The 27,728-nt window shown below is 42.1% G+C and overlaps 1 protein-coding gene across 3 annotated transcripts; it reads left to right on the forward strand.

Moving 5' to 3' along the window:
* Positions 1 to 775: 775 nt before the first annotated feature.
* On the forward strand, positions 776 to 27,728 carry CLTC (clathrin, heavy chain (Hc)). 3 transcript variants are annotated; one of them, XM_009870114.1, is made up of 33 exons: positions 776 to 800; positions 4,363 to 4,575; positions 5,190 to 5,201; positions 6,637 to 6,905; positions 7,055 to 7,216; positions 8,005 to 8,118; positions 8,517 to 8,690; positions 9,119 to 9,316; positions 9,981 to 10,181; positions 10,718 to 10,870; positions 11,180 to 11,302; positions 11,566 to 11,703; positions 11,829 to 11,993; positions 12,114 to 12,294; positions 13,146 to 13,309; positions 14,984 to 15,109; positions 15,678 to 15,820; positions 16,222 to 16,456; positions 16,792 to 16,914; positions 17,011 to 17,156; positions 17,323 to 17,506; positions 17,841 to 18,033; positions 18,486 to 18,643; positions 18,855 to 19,019; positions 19,109 to 19,216; positions 19,329 to 19,496; positions 19,670 to 19,819; positions 20,079 to 20,210; positions 20,383 to 20,493; positions 21,201 to 21,371; positions 21,638 to 21,859; positions 25,926 to 26,001; positions 26,322 to 27,728. In XM_009870114.1, the coding sequence occupies exons 2-33, from the start codon at positions 4,419 to 4,421 to the stop codon at positions 26,444 to 26,446; spliced, it is 4,947 nt and encodes a 1,648-aa protein (XP_009868416.1). In that variant the 5' UTR covers positions 776 to 800; positions 4,363 to 4,418; the 3' UTR covers positions 26,447 to 27,728. The 3 variants fall into 3 exon arrangements, with proteins under 3 accessions (XP_009868416.1, XP_009868417.1, XP_009868415.1); XM_009870115.1 differs by lacking the exon at positions 5,190 to 5,201; XM_009870113.1 differs by lacking the exons at positions 776 to 800; positions 5,190 to 5,201 and adding an exon at positions 22,953 to 22,973 and having other exon boundaries at positions 4,365 to 4,575.

The raw sequence follows: 27,728 nt of genomic DNA on the forward strand, positions 1-27,728 counted from the left end.
TGGCTTGTAACTGAAACAGTCGCGCAGCAATGCCTGTGGCTGCTGAGACCGGATGGCTACCTCAGCCTGTGGAGGGTGAGGCAGAGAATAGGAAGGATATAGAAATAGAAGAGCTCTTGAATGTTGTAGAGGTCTCTTATCTGTTGAAAGCATAACTTCCTAGCCTGTCGCAAACCGTAACTCTTACCTCGTGCTGGTAAGCATGAAGTACTTGGTAGTCATTGACGGGCCGCGGGACTCGTGTGTTACGGAACTGCAGTCAGTAACAGATCAGTACGGATATAAATCTTTTGTGCAGCTTAAGTTTGCTTGGCTAGTTTTCATGTATGGAATTGAGTGGCTGAAGTGTAGCCTGGTGTCTGCCTTGTTCAGTCAAAACCTCTTAAAGCATGGCCTTGCAGTAGAGCCAGTGTGACTCACTGCACATCAAGGAGTTCCATATTTCTCAAAAGACTGGGACTATTTCTATTAACTGGCATTTCCCAGCTCCGTGATTTCTAGCTGCATGTAGATAAGGATTCTCTAGGCAGAGACTAGGCAGCTGCTTGTGGCTACAGGAACAGTGGTTATATCCTGTTGAGTGTGAGAGTTGAGGTGAAATGTGTATTCAGCAGTTCTGCGCCCTTCCTTCTGGGCAAGGAGAAATTATTTGAGAGCTAAGCAAACTGTCACAAGAAAGCCGAACATTCCAGGAAGGGGTCAACAAAGAGCCTCTTGTCAGCAGTTTTACCATTCATTCAGATTGGTGTCAGACATGCGTGTAATACGGCAACTTCTCTGGGTAAATTACCAAGAACATACTTGAATCATCTTCCAGCAAAAATATGATTTTGCTAATCAGGCTTTCACTCACCGTGTTACGGTGATTCACAGCGCAGTGCTGTTCACATAAATGCCATCGTAGGATTTGGTGGTTCAGCACAACCTGCAACTGACTGAAGTATCCAATCTTGGGTTAGATGAGTGTCACTTCAAGGTGACATCTCTGCTGAGCAGAAGAGCTGCTGCTGTCTCTGGCAAGCTGTTTTGTGGTTCCACTCCGATGGAGCACCTACTTCTCAGAACACTTTCTTCTCACTGATCTTTCAAAAGACTGGTATAACTGAACCTCCCAACAGATGTTGGTGTAAAATAGCTTGAACTGTAAATTGGTTGCTCAAGCACAGCGAGCAAGTTCTGCTTTCATATCTGCTTGAAAGCCAAGGAAGTGGTTTTCGTAGTGTAATGTAGGCGTATCTCATGATTCCTTCTTTTTTCACAATCTTTTAAACTTGTTTGTGAACTGCTGAAAGTGGACCTAAATCAGTGCAATATTAAACATTTGGGGATTGTCCTGTCTGATAAGAGGGAAAGGGGTGGACAATCTGCTGTAAACACAGGCAGTTGTAAGGCAAACTCAGGAGTTTGTGCATGAAATAGTATTGAAATTTTCATAATAAAAGCCTCCAAAAAATACTTGCTGTGCTGTTTCCCAGTAGTAATCTTAGTCTCTGTTTACTTTGCTTAGCTTTATAAACACTCCCGTCTCACTCACCTGAACTGTAGCCTGTTTGGGGAAGAAAATAACCGGTACTGCAGGGAACTGCCTATGCTCTCAAGAGTTCTGTGCATCAGGTCTAAGTGCAGCTGAGAGAAGTTGCCATTAGCCGTGCTGACCGAGGAGAACAAGCGCTGCTCTTGGCTGGTGCCACTCTTGTGTAATCAAACTTTGGTGCTTGAAGCAGGCTTGATTCATACACTTGGATCTGTGGAGATTAAAATATACAATCTTGCCGGAAAGAGCTCGTGTACTTAAAGACCCTGCTAATGGTCGCACCTCCATCAGAAGGTTTCTCCAAGCTTTCCTTAGAGCTCCAGTGCCAATCACATCTTTTTGAAAGAAATACCTAGCCTTTGAAAATGGCCTTGAGTTTAAAAAGGACCACATCTTGCACTACTGGCTAGGATTGGATACCTCAGATGTGACACCTAGCAGATGGCAACTTGATCATGATTAAGATAAATCTGTCTTGCAGTACCTGAGCAACTTTGATTCAGTGGCTGAGACCTCCATAAGAGGTCTGCCATCTGCTGGGACTTGATTTGTTCTGGCAACAACGTTTATTTAAGTATACTACTGTTAGTTACCACCAGGTAAAGTACTTGGCACTCTGGATCTACCCTCCTCTACCAAATTAGCAAGGAAACAGAGTGCTTGATAAATGATTTTGCACTTGTTAAGCTTGCAGCCCTAGCATAAGGAAATGTCACATCCTGGTAAGTCTCCCTAGCTCTGTCAGGTGAAACTCTTGCATCTTCACACCTCTGCCTGCAGGGGTGTGACAGGGTTGCAAATAGATTTGCCTACCAGATATACAAGTACCGTAGTCCCAGGCTCAGAGAGCACTACTCAAATAAAGATGTGAAAGGGAGATTGGAACTTGAATCTCATATCTTTGAAGTGAATCCATGTTGCAGAAGAATGCGTGGTCAGATTCTGTGATGCTGAACCTCTAACACTTGCTTAAGTCTCAGTGATGGAGTTCTGACCTGTCAAGGAGGTAGGGTTTGATTCTTATAGCTGTAGCATTAAGACAGTTTTCTCTTGGGAGAGATGATAAAACACTTGTCTTTCACCCCAAAGTTTTCTGGCTTTATTTATTACGTCCATCCGGGTGGATGGATGTAAAGGGAACTGCCTTTGAATGAAACTGCGTTAAGTGGCAGCAAGTGTAGGTATTGTGCCTTGGAAGAGTGGCTTCAACTAGTTAGTCCTGATACTAGCTTGATGCCTAGCTTCAAGAATTATATTTAAGTCTGTTCTGCTTATATCTTAAAGTCTTTTGAAGAAGAAAAACTGGCTAGGCCTTAAATTTACCAAAAGAACAGCATTAACTCTCTGTAAACTGGTTGTGAAATGAGGCCAACATTAGAGAGCCTGAATATGTTTTTGGTTTTCTTTGAACGCTACTGAAGAGCTTCAAATGGCGAAGTCTTCCCTTGAAAGAGCAAGGTAAGGGCAATGAAATAGGGTCCTTTAGGACGAAGGACTTAAATGCAGGGTGACCAGAGAACCATATGCAAAGGCTGAAACATCTTCCAGAAATTGTCCCATTCAGCAAACCCAGGCAGCTAAAACTGACTTGCTTTTGAGTCTCAACCTTAAACTGCACCAAGATCTGGCTTGATTCACTAGGTGATATGAATCATCCATGGAAGTGCCTTTTGTGAAGCCTGCTCTGTTAACTTGGTGTGCTGTAGCTTAGATGTTCTTCGTTCCTCACGTGTGCTGTCTGACGGCCAGGGCAAAGGGGGAGCGTGCTCAGACACCCTCGTTATCGGCAGCTGCGATAGGCAGGAGCAGGGCAGCTGAGGCGTGGTTGTCTCCGAGCTCGTGCAAAGCACAGCTGATAAGAGCTTAGTGTTTTGCTTCAAACCAGTACAATAATACTAAAAGGGCTTTGAAGGTCAAGCACTTCCTGGGAGACCTTGGACCTGAAGTTCAAACAGTCTCCCAGAAGGAAAAATATGTGAAATACTAGATGTGATAATTCCTCTCATGGAGGGAAACTGATCTTGAGTGTTTAAGGCATATCCGTCCACAAGCCGAGTATCTGTATGTGAGGTGAGCTGACCATTCTGCATCTCTACTGTTGAAAACGGAGTAAACTTTGTTTCACTACTGATACCTAGTACTACTCTAGCCTGTTGCAAACACAATAAAGTGGTATTAACTAAACTGAGTCTTGTTGCGAGCTGTACTAGAAACATAATTTAAAGGTTTATAGAAGTAGAGTGCGGCTCAGCAGAAGAGAGGGTGGTTTATGATAACTTCTGTTATCATATCTGTTAAGCATGGCTGTGGATGAGCCATTTCTGATTTCAGTAGTGTCCATCTCACATGCCTCCTGGGTGGTATAGAGCCTTCCTGCTAGACAGGTGGCTTTTTTTAACTCTGTGAGGATAAAGCTCAGACGCTTCACGTGTAATGTTAAGCTTGAAATAGTGATAGCTGTCAAGCTCAATGGAATAAGTTAGGGCTCTGAGCAAAGCTGGTGAGAGTCAGTACTGAAGCTGCAAGTCTAGGACAGCTACCAGAAGCCAAGTCCAGAGTGCCCTGAACCATATGAAGGGCTCTAAAGGAAAGGTCTCAAACCAGTAAGTTGTAAATGGGCCTTGAGGACAATGTTCCAAGCGCATAAATGCTGCAGGACTTCTGCAGGAGGCCTGCTGGGCTTCACTGAAGGTGGGCAATGCCGTTTTGGGACAGTGTGGTTGTATTGTCACAAAAACATACATGAAGCCTAGTATCTCTTGTGACTTTCACAGAAGTTGTTCATGGCTATACCGAGGTAGTAACTTAATACTAAACCGTTCTTCTCTTTCAGCTCCAAAATCTGGGCATCAACCCAGCAAACATTGGGTTCAGCACTCTGACAATGGAGTCTGACAAATTCATCTGCATCAGAGAGAAAGTAGGAGAACAGGCTCAAGTGGTGATCATTGACATGAATGACCCCAGCAACCCTATCCGAAGACCAATTTCAGCTGACAGTGCTATCATGAACCCCGCCAGTAAAGTCATTGCATTAAAAGGTATGGAAGTCCGGATAAAGAATTAGAGGGAGAGTTTTCTGTAAGACTGGTTGATGACTGACTTATGTCTCTCAGGCAATTTATGTGGGAGGATCCCATCCCAGTTTTCCGTAGCTTAATGGGTGCTTAAGTTTAATGCATTTTCACTTCTGAAGGTAGCTGGGCAGTAAGCGTCAGCTGAGACTTCCTGCTGTTTGCTGATCAGTTTTTTGCTTTGGTCAGAGTGTTTCAGCTTCTGAGCAGGGAGAGCTGGAAGGAAAGTGTGGGCTTTAAGATACTTCTGGAGTCTCAAGTCTGGAATCATGTTAAGAGGGAGATGAGACCTGATCTCCTAAGCTAATAAAGTCTATCAGCTGAGCCTCTCTTTACAGAGAGGAAAATGAGGCTGAGGAGGAGGGGAGATATCCCTGAAGGTCTTAGTCTGGCCTTGCTGGAAGAGGCCAGTGCACTGGTTTGTGCATATTTATTGTATCAGTCGGTGATAAGAGTAAAACTACGTAGAGAAGACTTGTGTGGTGAATAAAGCACAAGGTCAGGGAACTTGGTATCCCTGGTGATACAAAGAACAAGCATTCCTCTGGAGCCTCCAGAAGTATAGATCTCTTCCCCAAGAGGTCTTAAATACTGTCACTCTAGAAACGCATGTATTGCTAATGGAAAGATTTATATGTATTCAATGTTATCTAAGCTTGACTTTAATACTGTGCTACTGTTTTGTCACAACTTTTAATGCTTTCTTGTGTGTGCAGATGGTGAGTTATTTCAATTGACTGTACTAGTTCCTGTTGTGTCTTATGAAAGTAAAAAGCAGAAAAAAAATGGCTCAAATCTATGGTGCACATGGCTGAACAGTGGAGTTTAAGCAACTGAAAGTCTAAATTTCAGAGGTTTTCCATGTCCTCCCAAACTAAGAAATATTTAAGATTCAAAAAATTAATCCGCTCAAGAACTTGAAGTGTACTTTGATATTAAGATCCTTGATAGTTTAGCTTTTTATAAACAGGCCTGACCCTTTTCCCTTAAGTCTAGATTTTACCTCCTAATATGCCTTGCATAGCATGTACGGTACATGTTACCGAAATGTCAGCTCCCTTGACTCTAAAGCTCCAGCTGCCCTAGATGTGGAAACAAACTGCTGGCCTGTAGCCTGACTAACGCCATATTAGACAGTCTTCTGCAAGCTCATGTCAGTAGCTGAGCTAGTGGTGGCTCCTAACTGAACTGCAACTTGGTGAGTGAACGCAGTTGCCGCCATAGCACTGTGACTTCATCAAGCTGAGTTACAGTTAGCAGCTCTAGCAGATATTCTGACCTGCACCTAGTTTCACATGATCTTTAATGGGCTACACTAGCATGTGCTTCAATAGCTGTCTCTTAAAACTCAGCAGGAGGAAATATTTGTTTGCCACTACATTGTAAAAGCTGGTAGAAATGACTGCAGGTGGCTGTTCAGGATGTGTGTATGCACCATGCTATGTCATTTGGAGACCTTTTCTTCCTCTTACCTTCTAGAGCTTGTGTTGGTCACTAGATTCTTTTCCTTGCACAGTTTCTGTTAGTTTGGTTTGCAGCCAGTAGCTGTGTATCCCATTAGTGTGACCTAAAGGTTTTGGTTAATGAGCCTGAATTCTGACAGCCCTCTACCAACTTGATTGTTCCATGTTGTGCTTTTTTTTTCTATACTTAAAACAGATGTGGACCTAGTTTTTAATGACACTGGTATAGATCTCCTCACAACTTTCAAGAGACTCAGCATTATTGTAACCTAGTTTTGGTGTAAGTCGTAAAACTTGTTTGTGTAGCTGAAGCTCTTGTCTCCTACCAAGTTATTTTCCGCATCTGTTTGATTGCTCAGTAGTGGCAAATGGGTAAAATGAACCTTAGGACTGTGATCTGGTTAAAAGTAATAGCTGATCTCTCAAGATACTGCCAGTATATAATAGCATTTTCTTGAAGCAAGTCATAAGTCTTTAACATCATAGCACAGCTCTTCTACTTTTAACCAGTGCTTGAAGTAGCAGGTGGAAACTGGAACCTGGCTAACAATATTGTGTTTTCTAGCTGGGAAAACGCTTCAAATATTTAACATCGAAATGAAGAGCAAAATGAAGGCTCACACCATGACAGATGATGTCACCTTCTGGAAATGGATCTCTCTGAATACTGTTGCCCTTGTAACGGATAACGCAGTCTACCATTGGAGCATGGAGGGGGAGTCCCAGCCTGTGAAAATGTTTGATCGCCATTCTAGTCTTGCTGGCTGCCAGATCATCAACTACCGTACCGATGCTAAGCAGAAATGGCTCCTGCTGACTGGCATCTCTGCACAGGTACTTTGTCATTGTAGAGGCCTGTCATAGAAGGCCCAGAGCTTGTCTTGTTTCCTTCTTCTATAGGATCATGTGTTTGCCAACACTAACTTAAATGAAATTACTGGCCGAATGCCTGTTGTTCCTGACTCTTGTTCTGTCTTGTCTAGCAAAATCGTGTTGTGGGAGCAATGCAGCTCTATTCTGTAGATAGAAAAGTGTCACAGCCAATTGAAGGACATGCAGCTAGTTTTGCACAGTTCAAGATGGAAGGAAATGCTGAAGAATCCACTCTCTTCTGTTTTGCAGTAAGAGGGCAAGCTGGGGGTAAGGTAAGACTTGATTTTAAGTTTGCTGTAATCTTTAGTGACTCACCGTGGTTATCTGCTTTCAGGAAAACAAGTGATTTAATGCACAGAATTGTCTTTAGGAAGGAAGTGAAGGTGTCTGTACATCTAATGTATGTGAAAAATGGTGCATGCAGAGCTTCACGGCAGGGACTGCCTGAGGTAGCAGGAGTCTGTTTCAAGTCATGAAGTGAGGTGTCATGTCATGACCAGCCTTAATTAATTGCTTGAAACGCATGACTCAACTTCTCAGGCTAAGCTTAAGGGAAAAGCTGTTAAAATCTTCCTTTGATGCTGATCCCTAGTATCAGACTTAACTAACTTCCAAATTATTGGGTGAAAAAAATTAAACACTAGTGTTAATAACACTAGCTAGTCATCTAACACTAACACTGGAGTTATATGAGCTACTCTGTGACAGCTAAAATAAAGCCAAAGCTAGATTCAGAGAAGCATCTTTAGGACACTCTCTACAAATGTTAACCGTGTTGAAAGAGTGCGTATAAAATGACCTAACTGAATCTTTAAACTTCTAATTGGAGGTAGAGGCGACTAAAGATCATGCTTAACTGTTTCCCTCATCTCTGGAACATTAACACAGTATGCCACACTTTGAGCCAGTGAAAATATTTAGGAAGACTGACTTAGTTTATCTTTGCATAAGATTGGGATTAAGGCTCAACAGCGAAAGAATTGCTGTATCTTCACTGTTGAATCTGTTGTTACATAAATTAAATACAAAAACTAACCGACTAATCTTATCTATCACACAGTTGCATATCATTGAAGTTGGCACACCACCTACTGGGAATCAGCCGTTTCCAAAGAAAGCAGTGGATGTCTTCTTTCCTCCTGAAGCACAAAATGACTTTCCTGTTGCCATGCAGGTACGACAGCTGCAAGCGAGAGCATGAGAACAAGTAGAGCTTCTCCTGGTGGATTTGACACTATAACAGGGCACTGGAAACCAGGTGGTCAATAAACTGACCTAAGGCTTGGCACTAAACTGGTGTGATTTCTGCTCCTGCTTCAGTAGTGTTAAAGTAAAGATGGAGACTGAAGCAGGATTCAAAGGCAGAAGAATTTATAGAAGAAGTATCTGTGTATATTTAACTGTCTTTCAAGCTCTTAAAATGTCACTCTACTGTGTTAACACTCGAGTATTAAGTAAAAATACAACAGCACTTGTAGATGTCCTGAGATGACACAGTTATCCGCTGATTCTTAAAAGCACTTACTTGTTTTATTCAATACTGAATCTGATTAATCTGTTCCTGTTTTGTAGATCAGTGACAAGCACGATGTGGTGTTTCTCATAACAAAGTATGGCTACATCCACTTGTATGACCTTGAAACTGGCACCTGTATCTACATGAACAGGATCAGCGGAGAGACCATATTTGTTACTGCACAGCATGAAGCAACAGCTGGAATTATTGGAGTAAACAGAAAGGGACAAGTAAGGATGACTTCTAGTCTACTAACATTGTACAATTGTGCCTTTAGACTGAATTCATTTTGGATGTTGTTGCTTCTTGGACACGGGTAGTACAGAGCAGAAGACTTTTTCCTAGTTTATCCTCCAGGATCGGTTACTTAAGACACTAAGCGCAAGCTTATAGAAAGATAATACTTATCCCTGTATTTCTGACCTCTGTAAATACCTCAGTTTAAACAGATGCTAAACATCTGCTTTGATGCAGTAATGGGATGGTAGAGGTACTTTCTAACTGGAGATCTGTTTCTTAAGTAAAATGGTAAGACTGCAGTTATCTAGGGATGAAAAAACTTTCCACGTATGCCATAGCTTTCCTTTTAAAGGTTACCTTAGCCCTTGGCTCACTTCTTACGTTTGGACTAACTGGAAGTTTTCCTTGATTTATTCAGGTGCTCTCAGTGTGTGTGGAAGAAGAGAATATTATTCCCTATATCACAAATGTGCTGCAGAATCCTGACTTAGCTTTACGAATGGCTGTCCGCAACAACCTGGCGGGTGCTGAAGAACTCTTTGCCAGAAAATTCAATGCATTGTTTGCACAAGGGAACTATTCGGAGGCAGCAAAAGTGGCAGCTAATGCCCCAAAGGTAATAGACTGATATTCAGGACAGTACTGAACTCTGCTGACTTAAGCTCTTGCTTCAGGAAAGCTCACTGAATTTTGTGTCAAGACCAGAATCTTGCTGTCCTACCGTAGTACTTAACACACCTGTAAAGAATCTGTAAGCAACGTGCTTAGAGTACTTACTGTGTGCTGGAAGATCTTAAGTGCTTGTATGAGGCCCACAGAAGAGGAGAGAAATAAATGATGAAGTAATGGCTGTGAGGCTTAATGTTCTTGATACTTGTCTTTACTTCTCCAATGATTAAAAAAAAATCTGTTAAAAGACAGCCTCCAGCTGAGGCTGTGCTTGGAAACAGGATAAAAAGGACAGATGAAGAGACTAAATTCAGATGAGAGGAACTTGCTTGCAGGGACGAGGGTGTCTTAATTCCATGGGGCAGTCCTCTGAACTTAAATCTCTGTTGTTACTGAAGCAAGTCTAATAGGCTACTGTTGTACGTCTTCTGTCAGAACATCTCGGAGGCACTGTCTGAGCTGGTCTCCAGCCATACTGCTTCTGACTTATTCTGGGCTGGCAAAACATAACGCTGCTGCAGCAAGCATTTGTAACTTCAGCTTTCTGGAGAAACTCTTGCCAAGCCACAATTGCAGAACAGAAAACTAAAGCGTGTCTCTATTTCTGGCAGGGAATCCTGCGTACTCCAGACACCATACGCCGATTCCAGAGTGTTCCAGCTCAGCCGGGACAGACTTCTCCTTTACTCCAGTACTTTGGCATTCTGCTTGACCAAGGGCAGCTGAATAAGTACGAATCGCTGGAACTTTGCAGACCAGTGCTTCAGCAGGGACGCAAACAGCTCTTGGAAAAATGGTTGAAAGAGGATAAGGTAAATTTTGGGGTAGATACGTTTAGAGCCTTCGAGGGAGGCAACTCTGTTGATGGCCTCCCCCTTTTCTCAGGAAAACCCATCTGCGCAACTTGTTGTAATGATGACCTGTAATGATGACCCATTTTACTGCAAGGGAACTGGTCAAATGCTTTAAGAGCTTCACTCATTTTCCTTGAAACTACAGCAGAGTGAACTTAATATGGAAAGCTGCTGAGCTGCTCCCATTCTTTCCAAACCACTTCAGGCTTCTTGGGATACTTTTGGTTACATTTTTGTAATTAGATGAAGAAACATGCAGATAGAATGTATCACTGGATTCTCTTTAGCTCTACAAATGCATTTCTGGCTCTGGCAGAACAGCATAAGGAACAGAGCGCACTAGATTACTGCTGAAAGATTCAGATAATGCTGTCCAGCTGGGGCTTCTTTTTTTTTCTTTCTTTTTTTTAAGAAAAGTCCAGAAGGAAGACAAATGAGGAAGAAGGTAATAATGCATTTCAGGATGGACTGACTGTATTTATATCTTGACACAGCTGGAGTGCTCAGAGGAACTGGGAGACCTTGTGAAATCTGTAGATCCTACGCTAGCACTTAGTGTCTATCTGAGAGCCAATGTTCCAAACAAAGTCATCCAGTGTTTTGCTGAAACGGGACAAGTCCAGAAGATTGTATTGTATGCTAAGAAGGTGAGATGAAATTAAATTGTCCTGTCTGTCCTGTATTTAAGAATAATTAATGTATGTTCCAAAGTAGCTAAAAGTAGTTGTGGGTAGTCTGAAAGCTGGGGTAGTGTACCTGCCTTGGCGTAAGGTTTTGTTATGAATGATTACTGCTAGATTTCATACGTGTATCCTTTCATACTTCCCTGCACAGCCTTTTCCAAATGAGGAAATGCTGACTGGGTTGTGTAAGCTACTGATAGTAGCTTTTACTGAGCTCTCTATTTAACAAGGCATGTGCTCTTGCTGAGTTATTGCTTTTTGTTATCTCTTCAGGTTGGATATACTCCAGACTGGATTTTTTTGCTGAGGAATGTCATGAGAATCAGCCCTGATCAAGGACAACAATTTGCACAAATGCTTGTTCAAGATGAAGAGCCTCTTGCAGACATAACACAAGTAAATCAATTTATTGTTATGAGATGTTAACTTCAAGGCCTTAAATTGTGAGGAGCCACAGTCTTATCGGAGAAAGATTTTGAAGTAGGAGTTTGGGTTTATCTTACCCAGACAATGCTTTTTCTTGCTTATTTTTAAGAATGCTAAATGACAGCTTAGTGCAGTGCCAGAATAAATAATTTGGCTTTGGAAGCTGGGCTTGATGTTCTATTGTTCAAATGTGATTTCAGTTTCTAATCAAAAGTCAAAATTTTTGTTTGCAGATTGTGGATGTCTTCATGGAATATAATTTAATTCAGCAATGTACAGCCTTCTTGCTGGATGCACTGAAGAATAATCGTCCCTCAGAAGGTCCCTTGCAAACACGCTTACTTGAGATGAACCTCATGCATGCACCTCAGGTATATTTTCAGAGTTGTTGCATCAGTCTTGACTGTAGCTAGACTAGCTGCTGCACTGTGGTCTGTCTGAGATGCTAGTGATAGCGTTTAGGAACTAACTGAAACTTTTTCAATATTCCTTCTAGGTTGCAGATGCTATCCTGGGAAACCAAATGTTTACTCATTATGACCGGGCTCACATAGCTCAGCTGTGTGAGAAAGCTGGTTTGCTGCAGAGAGCACTTGAACACTTCACAGACTTGTATGACATCAAGCGTGCAGTAGTTCACACTCACCTTCTCAATCCTGAGGTATGAGATCAAAAATCCTGTGTCTAGCAAAAGCCAGGCCATTAGTGGTTGCTTTCAACATTTGACTTCAGAGTATAGGTTGTTCTGCTCGGGTCTAAAATGGCTTCTGTGTCTTTGCAGTGGTTAGTGAATTATTTTGGCTCCTTATCAGTAGAAGACTCTCTGGAGTGTCTGCGTGCTATGTTGTCTGCTAACATTCGTCAGAACCTGCAGATCTGTGTCCAAGTAGCTTCAAAATACCACGAGCAGCTGTCAACACAGTCACTTATTGAGCTCTTTGAATCTTTCAAGAGCTTTGAAGGTAAGTTTGTGCTCTTGCCACTAGCAAAAGCATACGTATATTGAAGGACTACCTGCTGGAATCTAAAAACCTGTATTGAAATTAAGTACCTATGCCTCAGAACTGTCTGGAAACCTGACCTAAACGTTACAGTTCCCCTGTTAAGGGGAGGCACCAACATTGTGTTACGTATTTCAGTTGTATGAAGTGCTACCATAAAGCCTGGAGCTGTAGACAACCTAAAAAGTTAATGGGAGAAGCTACTGACCTTTTTCCACTCTCCAGAATGGTCGTCTTAAATCTGTGCAGCCTTTGGATTTGGGGCTTTTTGTACTTCTTAGAAAGACTAGCTGTGTATCGTCTAGTCAGTGTGGTGGTACATCAGTGGTCAAGTCTCTGCAGATGTGTGCCTGAACAGCAACTGGCTGAGCTTTTTTAAAGAAAATCTCCTTAAAGACTGAGAACACAACATAATCTTGGACTCTTGGAATTTGGAGAATGGTTGGTGGAATAAGATGATACCATAGACAGGTTTCTTGCATAAGTAGCCTGCGTGTATATTTTTCAAAAAATATCCGTAAGTCTTTCTTAACTGAGTTCCTTGGCAGTCACTTGTCTAAAGGACTCAAGTATTATACGGCATCAGCTTGAAACGAATTTTAGCCGTGGGTCATGGCAAGCAGCTTTTGCACTGGGTGTTTGATCTGTGTGTGTGTGCTAGTGTGATAGTAGCTTTTGGACACAACTAATTTTGATTTTCTAAACTCTTCCTTGCCTTCTGTCTAGGGAGTGTATGGAAGGCTTGCTTAAAATCTAATATTGATCCAGCTCAAGTGCTTTAGCAGAATAACATGTTGACTGTTTCCCTCAAGGTTTGTTTTATTTCCTGGGCTCTATTGTAAACTTCAGCCAGGACCCAGATGTGCACTTCAAGTATATTCAAGCTGCATGCAAGACAGGACAAATTAAAGAAGTGGAAAGAATCTGCAGGGAAAGTAACTGCTATGATCCAGAACGTGTTAAAAACTTTCTAAAGGTAACGTTTGGGTAGCTCTGGACTGTTTTTTGCCCTCTTTGGGATTCTGATAAAATGTAATGTGTGTCACCAGTAAAATGAGGCAGCTCTGTGAAAACACAGATGAGTCTTAAACTTTGCATTTAAGATTCTATCTGTCCTCTTAAACCAGAGGTGTCTAGTACGTTGGCAGTACCTCCTAATAAAGCCTCAGCCTGGAACAATATCTAGAAAGTGGAGAATCAGTCCTCACTGCTTAGTAAGGTTGACCTGGCTAGAGCTCTTAACCTGTAAGAGTAGCACCAACTCATCTACAGATGTCTGTTGTAGAGTAGGAAACAGGTAGCTTGAAGGTTGGGAGCAACCATAACGCCAAGTGAGTTCATAACTTCATGCTTTTACACTGCAGTCAGCTTTAACTGAGCAACTACAGAAACAACAAATGAAGAGTGTCCATTAATTCCATAAATGCTTTCCGAGTTGAGGGTTGATCTAACTTGCTCGTCTCGCACACGCTGAAATTTCAGCCAGGTGAACCACGCGTTAGCTCTGGAGGATATGTAAGTGCATGCAAACTGACTGTTATTGCTAGGTTTCAGAGCATTGCTGAAACATTTCGGAAGAGTGGAAAACAATGGTGTGCTCAAAGTTCAGATTCTTCAGCCCTTTGTTAGTGCTGAGCTTATTGACAAATGTAACACTGCTAGAAATAGCTGAGAAACAGCGTGGGAGGGGAAAACTTTATCTGGGAACATTTCCTGCCTTCGTGTTTGTTGGTTACTTAGCATAGTCTTAGATTTTGCTGATCATATCTGAAGATGGCAAAACTCTTCAAACAAGAAATCTATAAAAATAACCTGGTGTCACCGAGTGTAAGGTATGTAAATTGATCAAGCCACCTAAGATATGTTATCAAGCTGTCAAATTCCTGATGAAAGCTATTGTTTTTTGTGCTGTTCCATGTCTGGAATGTGCAGGACATGTACCAGGTAAATCTCCCAGTACAGGCCTCCCTGTGTAAAGTCCTTAAGTGTAATTTTATATGTAGGATTATATTCTGGGATGTGCATGTTCGAATAAGTGATCTGAAATATGCATCCGGAATACCGTCTGCCACATAGACTAAGCTTCTGTACTGTAATCATTGTAATCTCATGCTGAAAGTTGGAATGCTTTTAGATAACTAATCTGATTAGCAATTTAAGTAGTACTGCTACTAGCTTGATTCTTACTGTTCTCTAAATCTATAGTTAGAAGGTATCACAAGGCACATAGCACTTGAAATAAGTTCTTTAAGTTTTACATTATGAACTACAACTTAATCTAGTCTCAGTTAAATTCCATTTGAAATCCCAGAGTGCTAATCCTGCACACAAAACACCAGTGGCAACTAAAAATGCGATCTATAGCTTAGGCTTGTAATAGTTGTATTGTGTTGTAAAACTTGGTAGACTCTGCCATGCAAAGGAGCAGGGTTGAACTTCAGAAAGCTTCTTGCTGTAGGCCCCAAAGAGGGTACGAGTCCTCCTACTTGCTACAGATTGCAAACAATTAGTTGAACAATAAGTTGTCATTATTCAGTTGACTGTTGAATTTTGGCTTTCCAAATTCAGCTGCTTTAACAGTTTAAGTGACTGTATTTGTCTGCTTAAGCCCAAGAACAAAATCAAATTACTAAAGCTCTTCTCTTTATAGGAAGCTAAACTCACTGACCAGCTGCCACTCATCATTGTATGTGATCGCTTTGACTTTGTCCACGACTTGGTGCTGTATTTATATAGAAATAATCTCCAAAAATATATTGAGATTTATGTACAGAAGGTAAGTTACAATTTGTCGCTTGGCTTTAATGAGTCAAACTGATCCATCTTTCTAGTATTATATCAACTGTAGGCATTATGTTTGTAAGTGTTCTGCAAACAGCTTCATACTCGAGTCTGACGCTCGAGTACCTATTAGCAGTCTCCGGTAAGTTAGCCCTTGTGTGAGTCAGATCTCTTATTCTGCAGTCGAGCTGAGCAGTAACCCCTGCTAGTGTGTCTCTTGGAGGAAGGCTTGGCAGAATAGCTTTGTACTTCTTAAGGTAGTTTTAACTTCCAGCATTTTAGGGTGTGGGCAAGTTCTCCTTTTTACTTCCTGCAGGGCCAAATTGGCTTGCTCAGGGGCTATGTGTATGGGGACTGAGCATTACTGAGCTGCTGAACTGTGATGTGAACCTCTGTTGACTGAAGAATTGACTTTCAAGCTTGTCCAGAACCTCAGGAAGCTGGGAATAAAGGCAGGAAGATGAGGTCCATCTTAACAAGCAGCTCTTGTGTGTACTGGGGAGATAAGTCTTGACTGCCTATGCTGTGTGACAACAAACTGACTTCTTTAAATGATCCTCTAGGTGAATCCGAGCCGTCTGCCTGTTGTTATTGGGGGACTGCTTGATGTGGATTGCTCTGAAGATGTGATAAAGAACCTTATTCTTGTAGTGAGAGGTCAATTTTCAACTGATGAACTTGTTGCAGAGGTTGAGAAAAGGAACAGGTATTAAACTTTAAAGTTTCTTTAACACTGCCAGACTGGTAATGGTTCGCTGCTTGATGCATGTCCTCGTTACACAGCTAAAGCTCATGCAGACGTAACAAGAAGCTGCCACTGGGCGAGCAGGCAGCAAAAGTCACCTTTATTTCTTGACTGGTGTGGGATTCTCCCTTAAGCAGCCTCCAGTTAATGGATGTCTCTGGGGCATGATCTTCTTCATAGTGTCAGGAAATTATACGGATATAATAATGAACCAAAAGGCAGGTTGAAATGGAGTACTGTGACTGTGGTTTAGGTACTGACTCTGCCCTGCACTGAAGCTGACTTGTGTAGTGAAGAAACCGTGCAAGCGGATACTTGCATATTCACTAAATCTCTCCTATGTGAAAACTGCTTTCTTCTAGGCTGAAACTGCTTCTGCCCTGGCTGGAGGCAAGAATTCACGAGGGTTGTGAGGAGCCTGCGACTCACAATGCTCTGGCCAAAATATACATTGATAGCAACAACAACCCAGAAAGATTCCTGCGTGAGAATCCTTATTATGATAGTCGCGTTGTTGGCAAGTACTGCGAGAAGAGGGACCCGCACCTGGCCTGTGTGGCTTATGAGCGTGGACAGTGCGATTTGGAGCTTATTAATGTACGTATGCTAAGCCAGCTGACTCATGGGTTAGTTCTAACCTGAGTATCATGGGATACATATGCAGATTTATGACTAATTAAAGCATTTATTTCCTAAAAAGTATTAAGCTCACTTCTAATAGAATAGGTAGCTATTTAATGTCCCTCTGTAACTTAATGAAAAATGGGAGACTCCCCTTGGCATCCTAGAATGGGAAGCTAACGGATGTATCAAACCCCGAGACTTCAGTCTGTATCTTGGGCAGGCTTATTTGATCTTGAAGTACGGTTAACTCATCTGCTGTGTGCTCAACAGCTGTGACTTCACTTTGAATGAACTTTGCCTTTCACTAGGTGTGCAATGAAAACTCCCTCTTCAAAAGTCTTTCCCGCTACTTAGTTCGTCGTAAAGACCCCGAACTGTGGGCCAGCGTACTACTGGAAAGCAACCCCTACAGAAGACCGCTAATTGACCAGGTATAAGTGACAGAACGTTACAAGCCTTTGCTGTCCTAACATGACTTGCTAGTACTTGAGTTAACTGATTTGTCAATGGCTTGACTCTGCCTGCAGGTTGTACAGACTGCGCTGTCAGAGACACAGGACCCTGAGGAAGTTTCTGTTACTGTGAAGGCCTTCATGACTGCAGATCTTCCTAATGAGCTTATTGAACTGCTGGAGAAAATAGTTCTTGATAACTCTGTGTTCAGTGAGCACAGGTGTGTAAAGTCAAAACTAAGTGACAGGAGACTTGAAATTGTAGCTGCTGCAGCTGTTAAATTGCTGTAATGTGGAACAGCAAATAAACTAATACCTTCTCCAGAGGAGAGGGTGAATTTCTTAATTGATACGTGGTATGTACTAACATTTTCTTTCTCTTTTTAGGAATCTGCAGAACCTTCTCATTCTTACAGCTATTAAGGCTGATCGTACTCGTGTCATGGAATACATCAACCGCCTGGATAACTATGATGCTCCTGACATAGCCAACATAGCTATCAGCAATGAGCTTTTTGAGGAGGCATTTGCTATCTTCAGGAAGTTTGATGTCAACACATCAGCTGTGCAGGTATCTTTACATCTCAGTGTGTATTAACTCCTTGTAACACGTGCATCCATACATGAGGACTTTGTTAGCTTTTGACTTCAGTACTTAACACCTATTAGCAAAGCGACCAAAGCTGCTCAGTGTCTCACAAACTAGAACAGACATTGTGTATTGAGCCCTCTAGTAAGTGAAACTTCGTAAGCCTAAAATCACTCATCTGTGTGGGCTGTATTAGAGTAGTGTCTATTGTAAAAGCAAGCAGGGATCCATTGAAGAACTGACATAAAACACTGCTCAGTGTCTTGTAAAACTGACCTTTATAGGTAGTGCCTGACCGTGGTAACTCTTTCTTTAGGTATTAATAGAGCATATTGGAAACCTGGATCGTGCGTATGAATTTGCTGAACGCTGCAATGAGCCTGCTGTGTGGAGTCAGCTGGCTAAAGCACAGCTTCAGAAGGGAATGGTAAAGGAAGCCATTGACTCATATATTAAAGCAGATGATCCTTCCTCGTACATGGAAGTTGTTCAAGCTGCCAATGCCAGTGGTATGATTAAGTTTTATATAAATCTTTGATGTTGCTCAGCATTTCGCATGGTCTGCTCAAAACTGCAGTTCTGCCAAACCTGTGTATTGATGTAAGTAGAAGAATCAGGTCCATCAAAGACTGTCCTAAATGAAAACAGGAGAAAATAGTGTACTCCGTTTGCAGATAATCAGTGGTCTTATAACTACCCTCTTGAACCAGCTGGAGATTTCTGTCAGAGCAGTTGCTACTAAGGAGGTCCTTGTATGAAGTTAAATACCAGGATTTTAGTTAGCCCATTGTAAGGTGACTTTATTAATCTTAATGTAGCACGTGCGATTTAAGGGCTAGCTTTGATTGTTGGGAAGTAGCTGTAGAAATACTTAATGTCAAACCAAGTTGAGCTGGTAGCGTAGCTTAAGCACAAAGGTCCTCGATGGTGGGAAGTAAGCATTCTGAACTCTGTTTCATAGGAAACTGGGAAGAACTGGTGAAGTATCTCCAGATGGCACGCAAGAAGGCCCGGGAATCTTACGTGGAAACAGAATTAATCTTTGCTCTTGCTAAAACAAACCGTCTGGCAGAGCTAGAGGAGTTTATCAATGGACCCAACAATGCACATATCCAGCAAGTGAGTGAGACTCTTTGTTTTGCTGAATCACAGCAGCAGCCTCCGTAGGCCTTGTAACTAGAGGGGTGTTGGGACTTCTGTCTCTTTAGATGTGCAGTAGAGCTTAGACTTCAAAGGCATTTCCGTTTTGATAATGGCTTGAATGCTACACGTTTTATGCAAGCCCTTGACTGAAAAGCTGCAGAAATAACCTGGTCATGCTCTCCTGTAGGTTGGCGATCGCTGTTATGATGAAAAGATGTATGAAGCGGCCAAGCTGTTGTATAACAATGTGTCCAACTTTGGCCGTTTAGCCTCAACTTTAGTCCACCTAGGTGAATACCAGGCAGCTGTGGATGGTGCTCGGAAGGCAAACAGTACTCGCACATGGAAAGAGGTAAACTTACTGATTAAGTTAAGGGATTTTAAAGCTGTAGCCTCTTCAGAAGCTTCAGTTGTAAGTGATAATGCAATTGTCAATTCCAGGTCTGCTTTGCTTGTGTTGATGGCAAAGAGTTCCGCCTGGCCCAGATGTGTGGACTCCATATTGTAGTGCATGCAGATGAGTTGGAAGAGCTAATCAACTATTACCAGGTAATTAAGCTGACTCCTGTTACACAAAATCTAAATTCTTTCATGGCAACTTTGTCCAAAACTGAAAATTTAGTCAGGATGTCAAACATCTGTAACTGCCTGTGTCTTTTAGGATCGTGGCTACTTTGAAGAGCTGATAACTATGTTGGAAGCGGCGCTTGGGCTTGAGCGAGCACACATGGGGATGTTTACAGAGCTAGCAATTCTCTACTCCAAATTCAAGCCACAGAAGATGAGGGAGCACTTGGAGCTGTTCTGGTCCAGAGTCAACATCCCCAAGGTGAAAGTCTGAGGCCTTAAAACTTAACTGATGATGCATCTGTTGGGATTTTGTGTATCCTGGCTTCTGCAATAGCAGCTCGCGGTTGTTATTAATGGCATTAAAGCCTGAGCACTGATGGACACTGATGGCAATGTACATTAACTGGAATTTCTAATACGTGTTTTGCTTAGGTTCTGAGAGCTGCAGAACAGGCCCATCTCTGGGCTGAACTGGTGTTCTTGTATGATAAGTATGAAGAATATGATAATGCCATAATCACAATGATGAATCACCCAACAGATGCTTGGAAAGAAGGCCAGTTCAAAGATATCATCACTAAGGTATTACTTTACTAGTGAAAGGACGTAAATTCAGCTTTCTTACTTTACTAGTAGCCTGTTTAAAATCCAGAGTTTTTGATACTGCCACATAATTTCAAAGCAAGTCAACTATGGTAACTAAAGAGATTTCTAATGACAAGAACAAGTCTTGGATGGGTGGCTTGGTTGTACTGGAATATCTAAGGTTATACCTGTCTTTCATTTGGATTCCTCTATGATCAAGCTTCTGCTCTGAATGTGTGGTCTTTTTCGTCTCTAGGTGGCCAATGTGGAGCTGTATTACAAGGCAGTTCAATTCTATTTGGAATTTAAACCTCTGTTGCTCAATGATCTGCTGATGGTGTTGTCCCCTCGGCTTGACCACACTCGTGCTGTCACCTTCTTCACAAAGGTAATTTTCCTACTATTTGGATCAAATTAAAAATTGCAGCTGGAAGAGGATGTAGCTGTAGTAGCATTTGAAAATGCCTGGCTGCTGCTTCAGTGTCTCACAGGGAAGATGCTAGGAGACCTCTACAAATAAAACTATCTTGACTTAAACTTATCTACCTGATTCCTTGAAGGTTAAACAGTTACCACTGGTTAAGCCTTACCTGCGCTCTGTTCAAAATCACAACAACAAATCAGTGAATGAGTCCCTGAACAATCTTTTCATTATTGAAGAAGACTACCAGGTATGTCTTGTCTTGCAATGGTAGTATCTAGAACAGGAATTGGCTTGCATGTGCTTCATAACAGAGGCAGCTATTTCTGAATTTCAGAGTTCTATTCACGCTGGCTTCTGTGTCAGTTTTAACCTTATATTCTTGGTCTGTGCTTGATGTATAGAAACACAGGTTTCTTTCTCATTTTCAGTAGATTTTTCCTGCTTGCTGTTAACTTGAATTCCTTAAGTATGTGTTCTTTGACATTTCAGACTTTACTAGTGGTGATTAACTGAGTATTAACTGTAGAACTGTTAGTGGCTTTCCGGGAGCTTTTGGGGCCATTCCCACTGGGGATAGACTGGCTACATTGTTCGGGGTGTTACCGATCAGCTTTTATTTAGGCAAGCGGTGGGTGCTAAGGAAAGAACTTGCAGAAAGGGCCAAGAGTTACAATGTCTGGTGGTTCTGCTGTTTTCAGAGAACTGCTGTCTGGTGTTCAGAGGCTTTTGACCTCAGCAGTCACTAATGAAAAGTACTAACAAGTACCCTAAACTAAATGTGTGTCCAACACAGGCATCTGAAAGAAAAAAAAAAAAGACCTCTGCAGGTGGGGCTAGGCTACTTTTTCATCCTACATATAGGAATACAGAATTAAGATGTATGGAAAACGTTTGCGTCTTTGTGGATGCAGTTGTACGTTTGAGGTGTGGATAACTTTTTTCTACTTAACTCAGGCGCTTAGGACTTCTATAGATGCTTATGACAACTTTGACAACATTTCTCTTGCTCAACGTTTGGAGAAGCATGAACTAATAGAATTCCGAAGAATTGCTGCGTATCTCTTCAAAGGAAACAATCGCTGGAAACAGAGCGTAGAACTCTGTAAGAAAGACAGGCTGTATAAGGTAAGGCCTTTGTGCAAAAAAGGTTTAGCATAGCTGGCTTGTTTGGAGACCTGTGACTTTCTAGTGAAGCTGAATCTTTTTGGATGCCACTAGGTGGTGCCTGTTGCTTCAGAGTGGCAGCAGATGAACAGATTTCTTGGAAAAAAGTCACAGAATGCCTCCTCTCTGCTGATGTCAGTAATAGATTGCAGCTCAGTTAAATAGCATGTCCGTGCCAGCGGTGGTGCTGTGGCACCTGAGGCTAAACAGACTCTCTCCTGTTGCAGGATGCAATGCAGTATGCTTCAGAATCCAAAGATACTGAGCTGGCAGAAGAGTTGTTGCAGTGGTTCTTGCAGGAGAACAAGAGAGAATGCTTTGGTGCTTGTCTCTTCACCTGCTATGATCTCCTAAGGCCGGATGTTGTCTTGGAAACAGCGTGGAGGCACAACATCATGGACTTCGCCATGCCGTACTTCATTCAGGTCATGAAGGAATACTTGACCAAGGTAAGAGCAGGTGCTTCCCCAACCCTGAAAGCTTGTCAGTCACTGTAGTGTATGCCTTGAGACTGTCTGCTTGCTACTAACATTGATACGAGCTTTGTCAAATGTCTGTCTGTCCATGTCCACACTTATTTTTCAGTCCATCTGGGGAGAGACTTCGCCCTCTAAGAGACTGAAACACTTGCAGACTCCACCCGCTGTACCAATTGCAGAACTTACATCAGTAGTATTTGCCTGACCCTGGGCAGTGTCTTAAAGTAGTGGCAGGATTCAGACTTCTCATGTGCCACGTCAGTCAGGAATCCCAGCTGGGATCAAGCTCCTAACTAAATTCTATAAAACACTTTTTTTAGTACACAATCCATAGCTAGATCTTGAGTTAGTTTGATCTGCTGTGCATTAAACCCTAAATTGTAGCTCTTACAATAATGGCACTAATTTTTGTTTGAAGTGACATAGGATGGGCAAAATACTTGGTAATCCTCTGACAAACTTGAACCACACGTGGGTTAAGTACCAACTGTCACTAGCAAGATTGCCAAGCCGAAGCTTGTAGAGTATATTCCAGTGAAATGATGCAAATTCTTTAATGATTAAAACTCTTCCCCTGAGAAGTAAAAGCTTAACTCGAGCTTGAATCAATGAAGACTAGAGTGTCTGTCTAGAAGCTTTCTCTGGCTGTTACTTCTAAAGGCAGGACTACGCTGTAGTCCCCTGGCAGTCTGCTGTCCTTAAATGCTGTGTTTTGGGGGAGGTGGGGAGCTATCTAAGCAAATAGCATTGCTTGTCAGATACGCCTGATGTACCGAGCTCATACTAGGCTTCTCTTAAGACTGGTAGTTTTGGAGCAGGATTCTTTAAGATTTTGTGATCTGCTAAAGGATTATGATATAACTGTAGCATAGCTAATGAAATCAGTGCAGTAAGATGTAGCAACAAGCAGAGCTGCCTTTCTAAAGCAGATACTTCTGGTGTATCTTTGTTTTTACTCACCTGTACCTTAATTATTTCTTCCCTGACGCTTTTGTTTCTACCTTATATATGCTAAATATGGAATTTGATTTTTCTAAGCTGCACCTTCTGAATTCCTTTGCAGGTTGATGCAATAAAGGAAAAGGTGAAAGTTGATTCTTGTTTTCCATCTTTAAGTCTGGAGGACTAAGTCTAAGGATTCTGCATGAGTTTTTTTTCTTTCCTATGTTTACTACACTGCTGCTACTGCTTTTTCCCCAAACAAAATATCACTAAAGCATATGCAAATTGTTTAACTCTACAAGTAGCTAGTGCTGTAGGACAAAAGTAGATTCATTTGCTACTAATAAGCTAATAGATCCTCAGGAAGGCCATACAGGTGATCAGTTGGATCACAGTCAACCTAGTATTGAAAGGATACACAAGTGCTACTATTTGACAGCCAATCTGACTGGAAGAACCTCCTACAATAAGAAACAATTAAGTTTTTGACCATTGTCTCTGAACCCTAAATCAATGACATTTGCTAGTTTTAAGGACTGTGATCCAGTTTCTGATCTCTTGACCACTACTAATGTGTGCTGACAGTAGGCGGAATAGATACTAGCTGCTTCAGAAGAGACTCTTCCTCATTCAGGTGTCTAGTTCTCATGGTGTTAGTCTAATCCACATGGTGCTCTAGTTGACATAGTGACTTAAAACTCTAGCTGTTAGACAAAGTCTGTGGTTCTCTTCCCTGTAGTGAATTTCTTGTAGTTGTGCAAAAAAGACTGCCTTCCAAGCTCTTTGGCTTCACTAAACTTCTCTTGCTACCTCATTAAAAAAAAAAAAAAAAGCTTATTGCTCTTCTGAGGCTACTCTGAGGCTTGCCTTTTGCTATGCAGTTTTGCCCTTCCTAAGGGCAATCTCGTAAGGTTTCTGCCCATCTGCTTCTGTACAAATACCACTCTGATTTTCCTTAGACCCAGAGGTCAGCTCTAGCATGAGTTTTCCATTAATGTGGTTGAGCAAAGGGCAAACAAACTGACAAAATGGCTTGAAGATGGACTAAATGCAAACTGCTGCTTGGTGACAAGATGTCTGTAATTACACCACTGGAACTCAAGGCTAACCTGACTAAAATGCGTAGTGTAAGGTCCTTCAGCAGCTAGTAAGTGAGGCAGTAAGAAAGCGTGTGTGTGAAAAAAGGTAATTGAACTGCAGTGTTTGCATAAACTACGCATGTGTAGCGGTCATTGCAATTACATCCCACTATTCCTTAAGCTCCAAGGCATTGCTGTGGGCTGCGTGTGGTTTTTTGGGGGGAGCCTGTATGGCAGTCATCTTCAGACCTCACTCTTGCTTCAGTACTTTTGCCTCTTTTTCATGCACACATAACACAATAACATTGAATGCATGTTACTTTTCCTCTGCAGCTTATTGCAGTCCTTGTGGAAAAGCCTTTCAAACAATCTTGCGACAAGTGTTGTAGGGTGCTGAACCTGGTGATGCTCAAGCAAGTGGTGTAGGAACCATCCTGCAGGCTGGTTTCAGACTTGTGCTTGTTATTGTACATATTTGTATAGCTCTGAGGAGAGGCATCAAAACTGGGTCACAAATGTCCTGGGCTGGAGGCTTTCCCGGTGTGCGTAAGCCAAATGCCTCTGCTTAGTAGCAAACTCTGCACATTCTCTTTGGATTTGCAACTCTAAACTTGTGCTTCTGTGTTCAGTGTGTTGCTGTTCGAGTTAAACAGTGCAGTTCTCAGCATGGTGTCTGGAAACGAGTCTTGAAGCATTGGCATAACACTCCTGTGCACTTTGACAGCAGCAAGCCAGATACTGGTGTGAGGCAGCAGAAAGGCTTGCCGTGAAAGCCCAGTCAATGAATGAACTCGTAAAGCTCAGGACTTATGCCACTTCCTGGAGTTATGCCTCTAATTGAGGTTACAAATTAACAGGTTTATGGAACGCATGCTCGAATTCACAACCAAATCGGAAGAAAGCAGTTAGAGCTGCCTGCAAATGTTTGCTCGTGTAGCACAGTTAAGCTGAAAACTGTTCAACTCGTTGATGTCTGTAGCTGAATAAGTAATGCTGACCCTGTGTAAGTGCAGGAAACCTGCCTTCCAATTCCTTTGTTAAGGACACAAATGAAACAAAAGACTAAACTGGTTTGTGAGTTGTGTTACCATCTTTTACAAGTAATTGGCGTGATTGTCTCTGACTTTGTTCTAAATCTTATCTCCCAGGTCAAATACCTATACCTAATTTCTGTGGTTTTAGTTTCAGGGCCTGCCTTAGACTGTAGTAATGCTGAGTTCCCCTGGGTCTCTTTGAGTAACAAGCAGTATTTCACTACAGAACAAGTTTCTTCTCTTGGCTTTCTGTAGGGGTGGGCTAACAGCACAACTGTGCTGGCTGTACAGCAGAGTGAAGCTGGCTAGTCGTGCCTTGTTACTGTGTATTAAGCTCCAACAAGCTGAGTATTTGTGGGTTTAGGCTGACTGCCACACAGTTCTAGACTGGGAAGAAGCAAGTCTTATACACATGCATTCTCTGCATTTGAACTTAAGTTGCATGAGTGAATGGGTTTGGAAAGTGAAATCTGGAGGCTCAAGTGACATGTCGGATGCTATTGCAGTCTGCCGTATACAAACACCAACCTCACGTTCCTTTGCCTCAACGTTCTGTTCAGGGAAACTTCTCCAGGTCTGGGCATTATGTTAGCAATTGCTCCGACACCAAGGGTCTTCAACTGACACTCTGCTAAAATCTGAGCTTGCCCTAATGCTGTTGGTTTGAGGCGGTTGGAGCAGCAGTGACTGGGCTTACTGATGTCAAAGGAGCTCTAGTCCAATATGGGACCTCTCATACAAAGCTTCAGCCTGGAGTGAGCTTTCAAAGAAGTTCCACAAATCCCTCAATTAGGAGTTTTTTCAGGAAACGGACAATCTTGACTGCACCAGTACCAACATTGCTACTTGAATTGATCTTAACTTGTAAATGGTCTCCTTTTTCTTGATGGGTGTTAACATACCACTAAGGCTTTTCCACTTCTCTGCCATGAGTAAGTACCTCTTTTAGAGAAGTTTTTTAATTGTTGGTCTCAATTCCAGGTGGATAAACTGGACGCCTCAGAGTCTTTGAGAAAGGAAGAGGAGCAAGCTACAGAAACACAACCTATTGTTTATGGTAATGCTTTAGTTCGTGTGTTGTCAGTAACACATCTTGCTTTTAAATCAGCGCTTCTCTGGATTTGTGTTTTTCCCAGGGCAGTCCTTGGAAATGGGAACATTCTTCACGTGAAGTCGGGTCTCGAGGGCACGTGTTCCAAAGCACTAGATAAAGCGCAACTCTTAAGGCTGCTGCTGAGATTAGATATCGGACTGCAGGATTAGAGACTGTCTAGTCTCTAATCTAGCTCATACTAGGGAGTTGCTGTTAAGCATACAAATTCTGCCGACTGAACTCTCGGTACCGAGGAATAAAGATGAAACCCTTCTGTCTTCCAGGTCAGCCACAGCTCATGTTGACAGCAGGACCCAGTGTCGCAGTTCCTCCACAAGCACCTTTTGGCTACGGCTACACTGCGCCTCCGTACGGGCAGCCGCAGCCTGGCTTTGGGTACAGCATGTAAGATGCAGCACAAGTCAGTTTGGAGCTAGCGTATTTTCTTACTGAAACTCCACCGTCCCTCCCCGCTTTAACTCATAACAGGGAAAAGCAAGAGTTCTGCCTCGTGTTCTTGTAACCTTTATTTCATGAAGGACTGTTTTTTCTAGCGCAAACTATTTGAATCACTTATGTTAAATCTTTTTCACATTCCATGTCATTTAGACTTTACTTTAAAAGGGGAATAGTTTAAACGACTTTGTTCAAGTGGGCTTTTGCAGGACTGCTTATTACCATTAAGTCTATTGTGAAGATTCTGATTTGCACTCTATAGTGTTAAACTCTAATATTGAATCCTAAGTTCATTGTATGTGAGCAGCTTACAGTATGTACTGTCTATTCTAAACGCATTTAAGTCTCACTGTATATTCGGAGAAAGCTAAAGCGAAGATACTTGTATTTGACCTTGCAAGACTGCTGACAAGAGACAACACTAATCAGCATATCCTACCCTGGGTGGATTGCATAGCTCTAAAAGAATTTAAAATGCGTACAGACAACCTTGCCTGACTTAAAATGAGTAATTTTTTTTTTTTTCCTTAACCTATGCAGGTTTTTCCAGTTATGCATATAGAAAATGCTAGTGTCTTTTTGCTCACTCCATATGTAACAGATGACCTTATGTTGTGCTGTATCCTGTGCTTTTGTGGGACATTCCATTCAGGAACAGAGCACCATGATTCCAATCTGTGTATTTACTAACCCTGCCCTGAGGTTTGTGTATGTTGGATATTGTGGTGTTTTAGATCACTGTTTTGAGTGTACAGAAGAGAGAATTCAAGCATATTGCTGTTCAGTTTTGTTTGTGCAATTTGAAATTACTCAATTGAAAAATAAATTACTGGACTGTGGACATGCTGCATAGTGGTAGCTTCACTTTACTGTCTTCGAAAAGGACCTTCAACCTCCAACCAAGTATTACAGCGCTAGTGGCGTGGGGCGTGCAAGGGCATACACACGGGTGCGAGGGGCCATGAGGACAGCAGCAATGGGGACCGCTAGTGCTGTCCGGCACTGAGGGGGCAATACAGGCAAACATGTAATGTTTTTTCTACAGAAAGATTATGCCAGAGAGAAGAAAATAGCACTTTTGAAAAGTTGGCCACACTGTGGTCGACTACAACATATTTGACCAGATGATACTTTAGGATTGTAGTAGGGTGTGTCAGTTAAATCGAGATCATGTTCTAGGGTATGTAAGTTGCCTTAAATATATCTAGCTTCGAATAAAGTTGACTTAAATGTTT

Source organism: Apaloderma vittatum, unplaced genomic scaffold (assembly GCF_000703405.1).
Source record: "Apaloderma vittatum isolate BGI_N311 unplaced genomic scaffold, ASM70340v1 scaffold23775, whole genome shotgun sequence".
NCBI classification, from domain to species: domain Eukaryota; kingdom Metazoa; phylum Chordata; class Aves; order Trogoniformes; family Trogonidae; genus Apaloderma; species Apaloderma vittatum.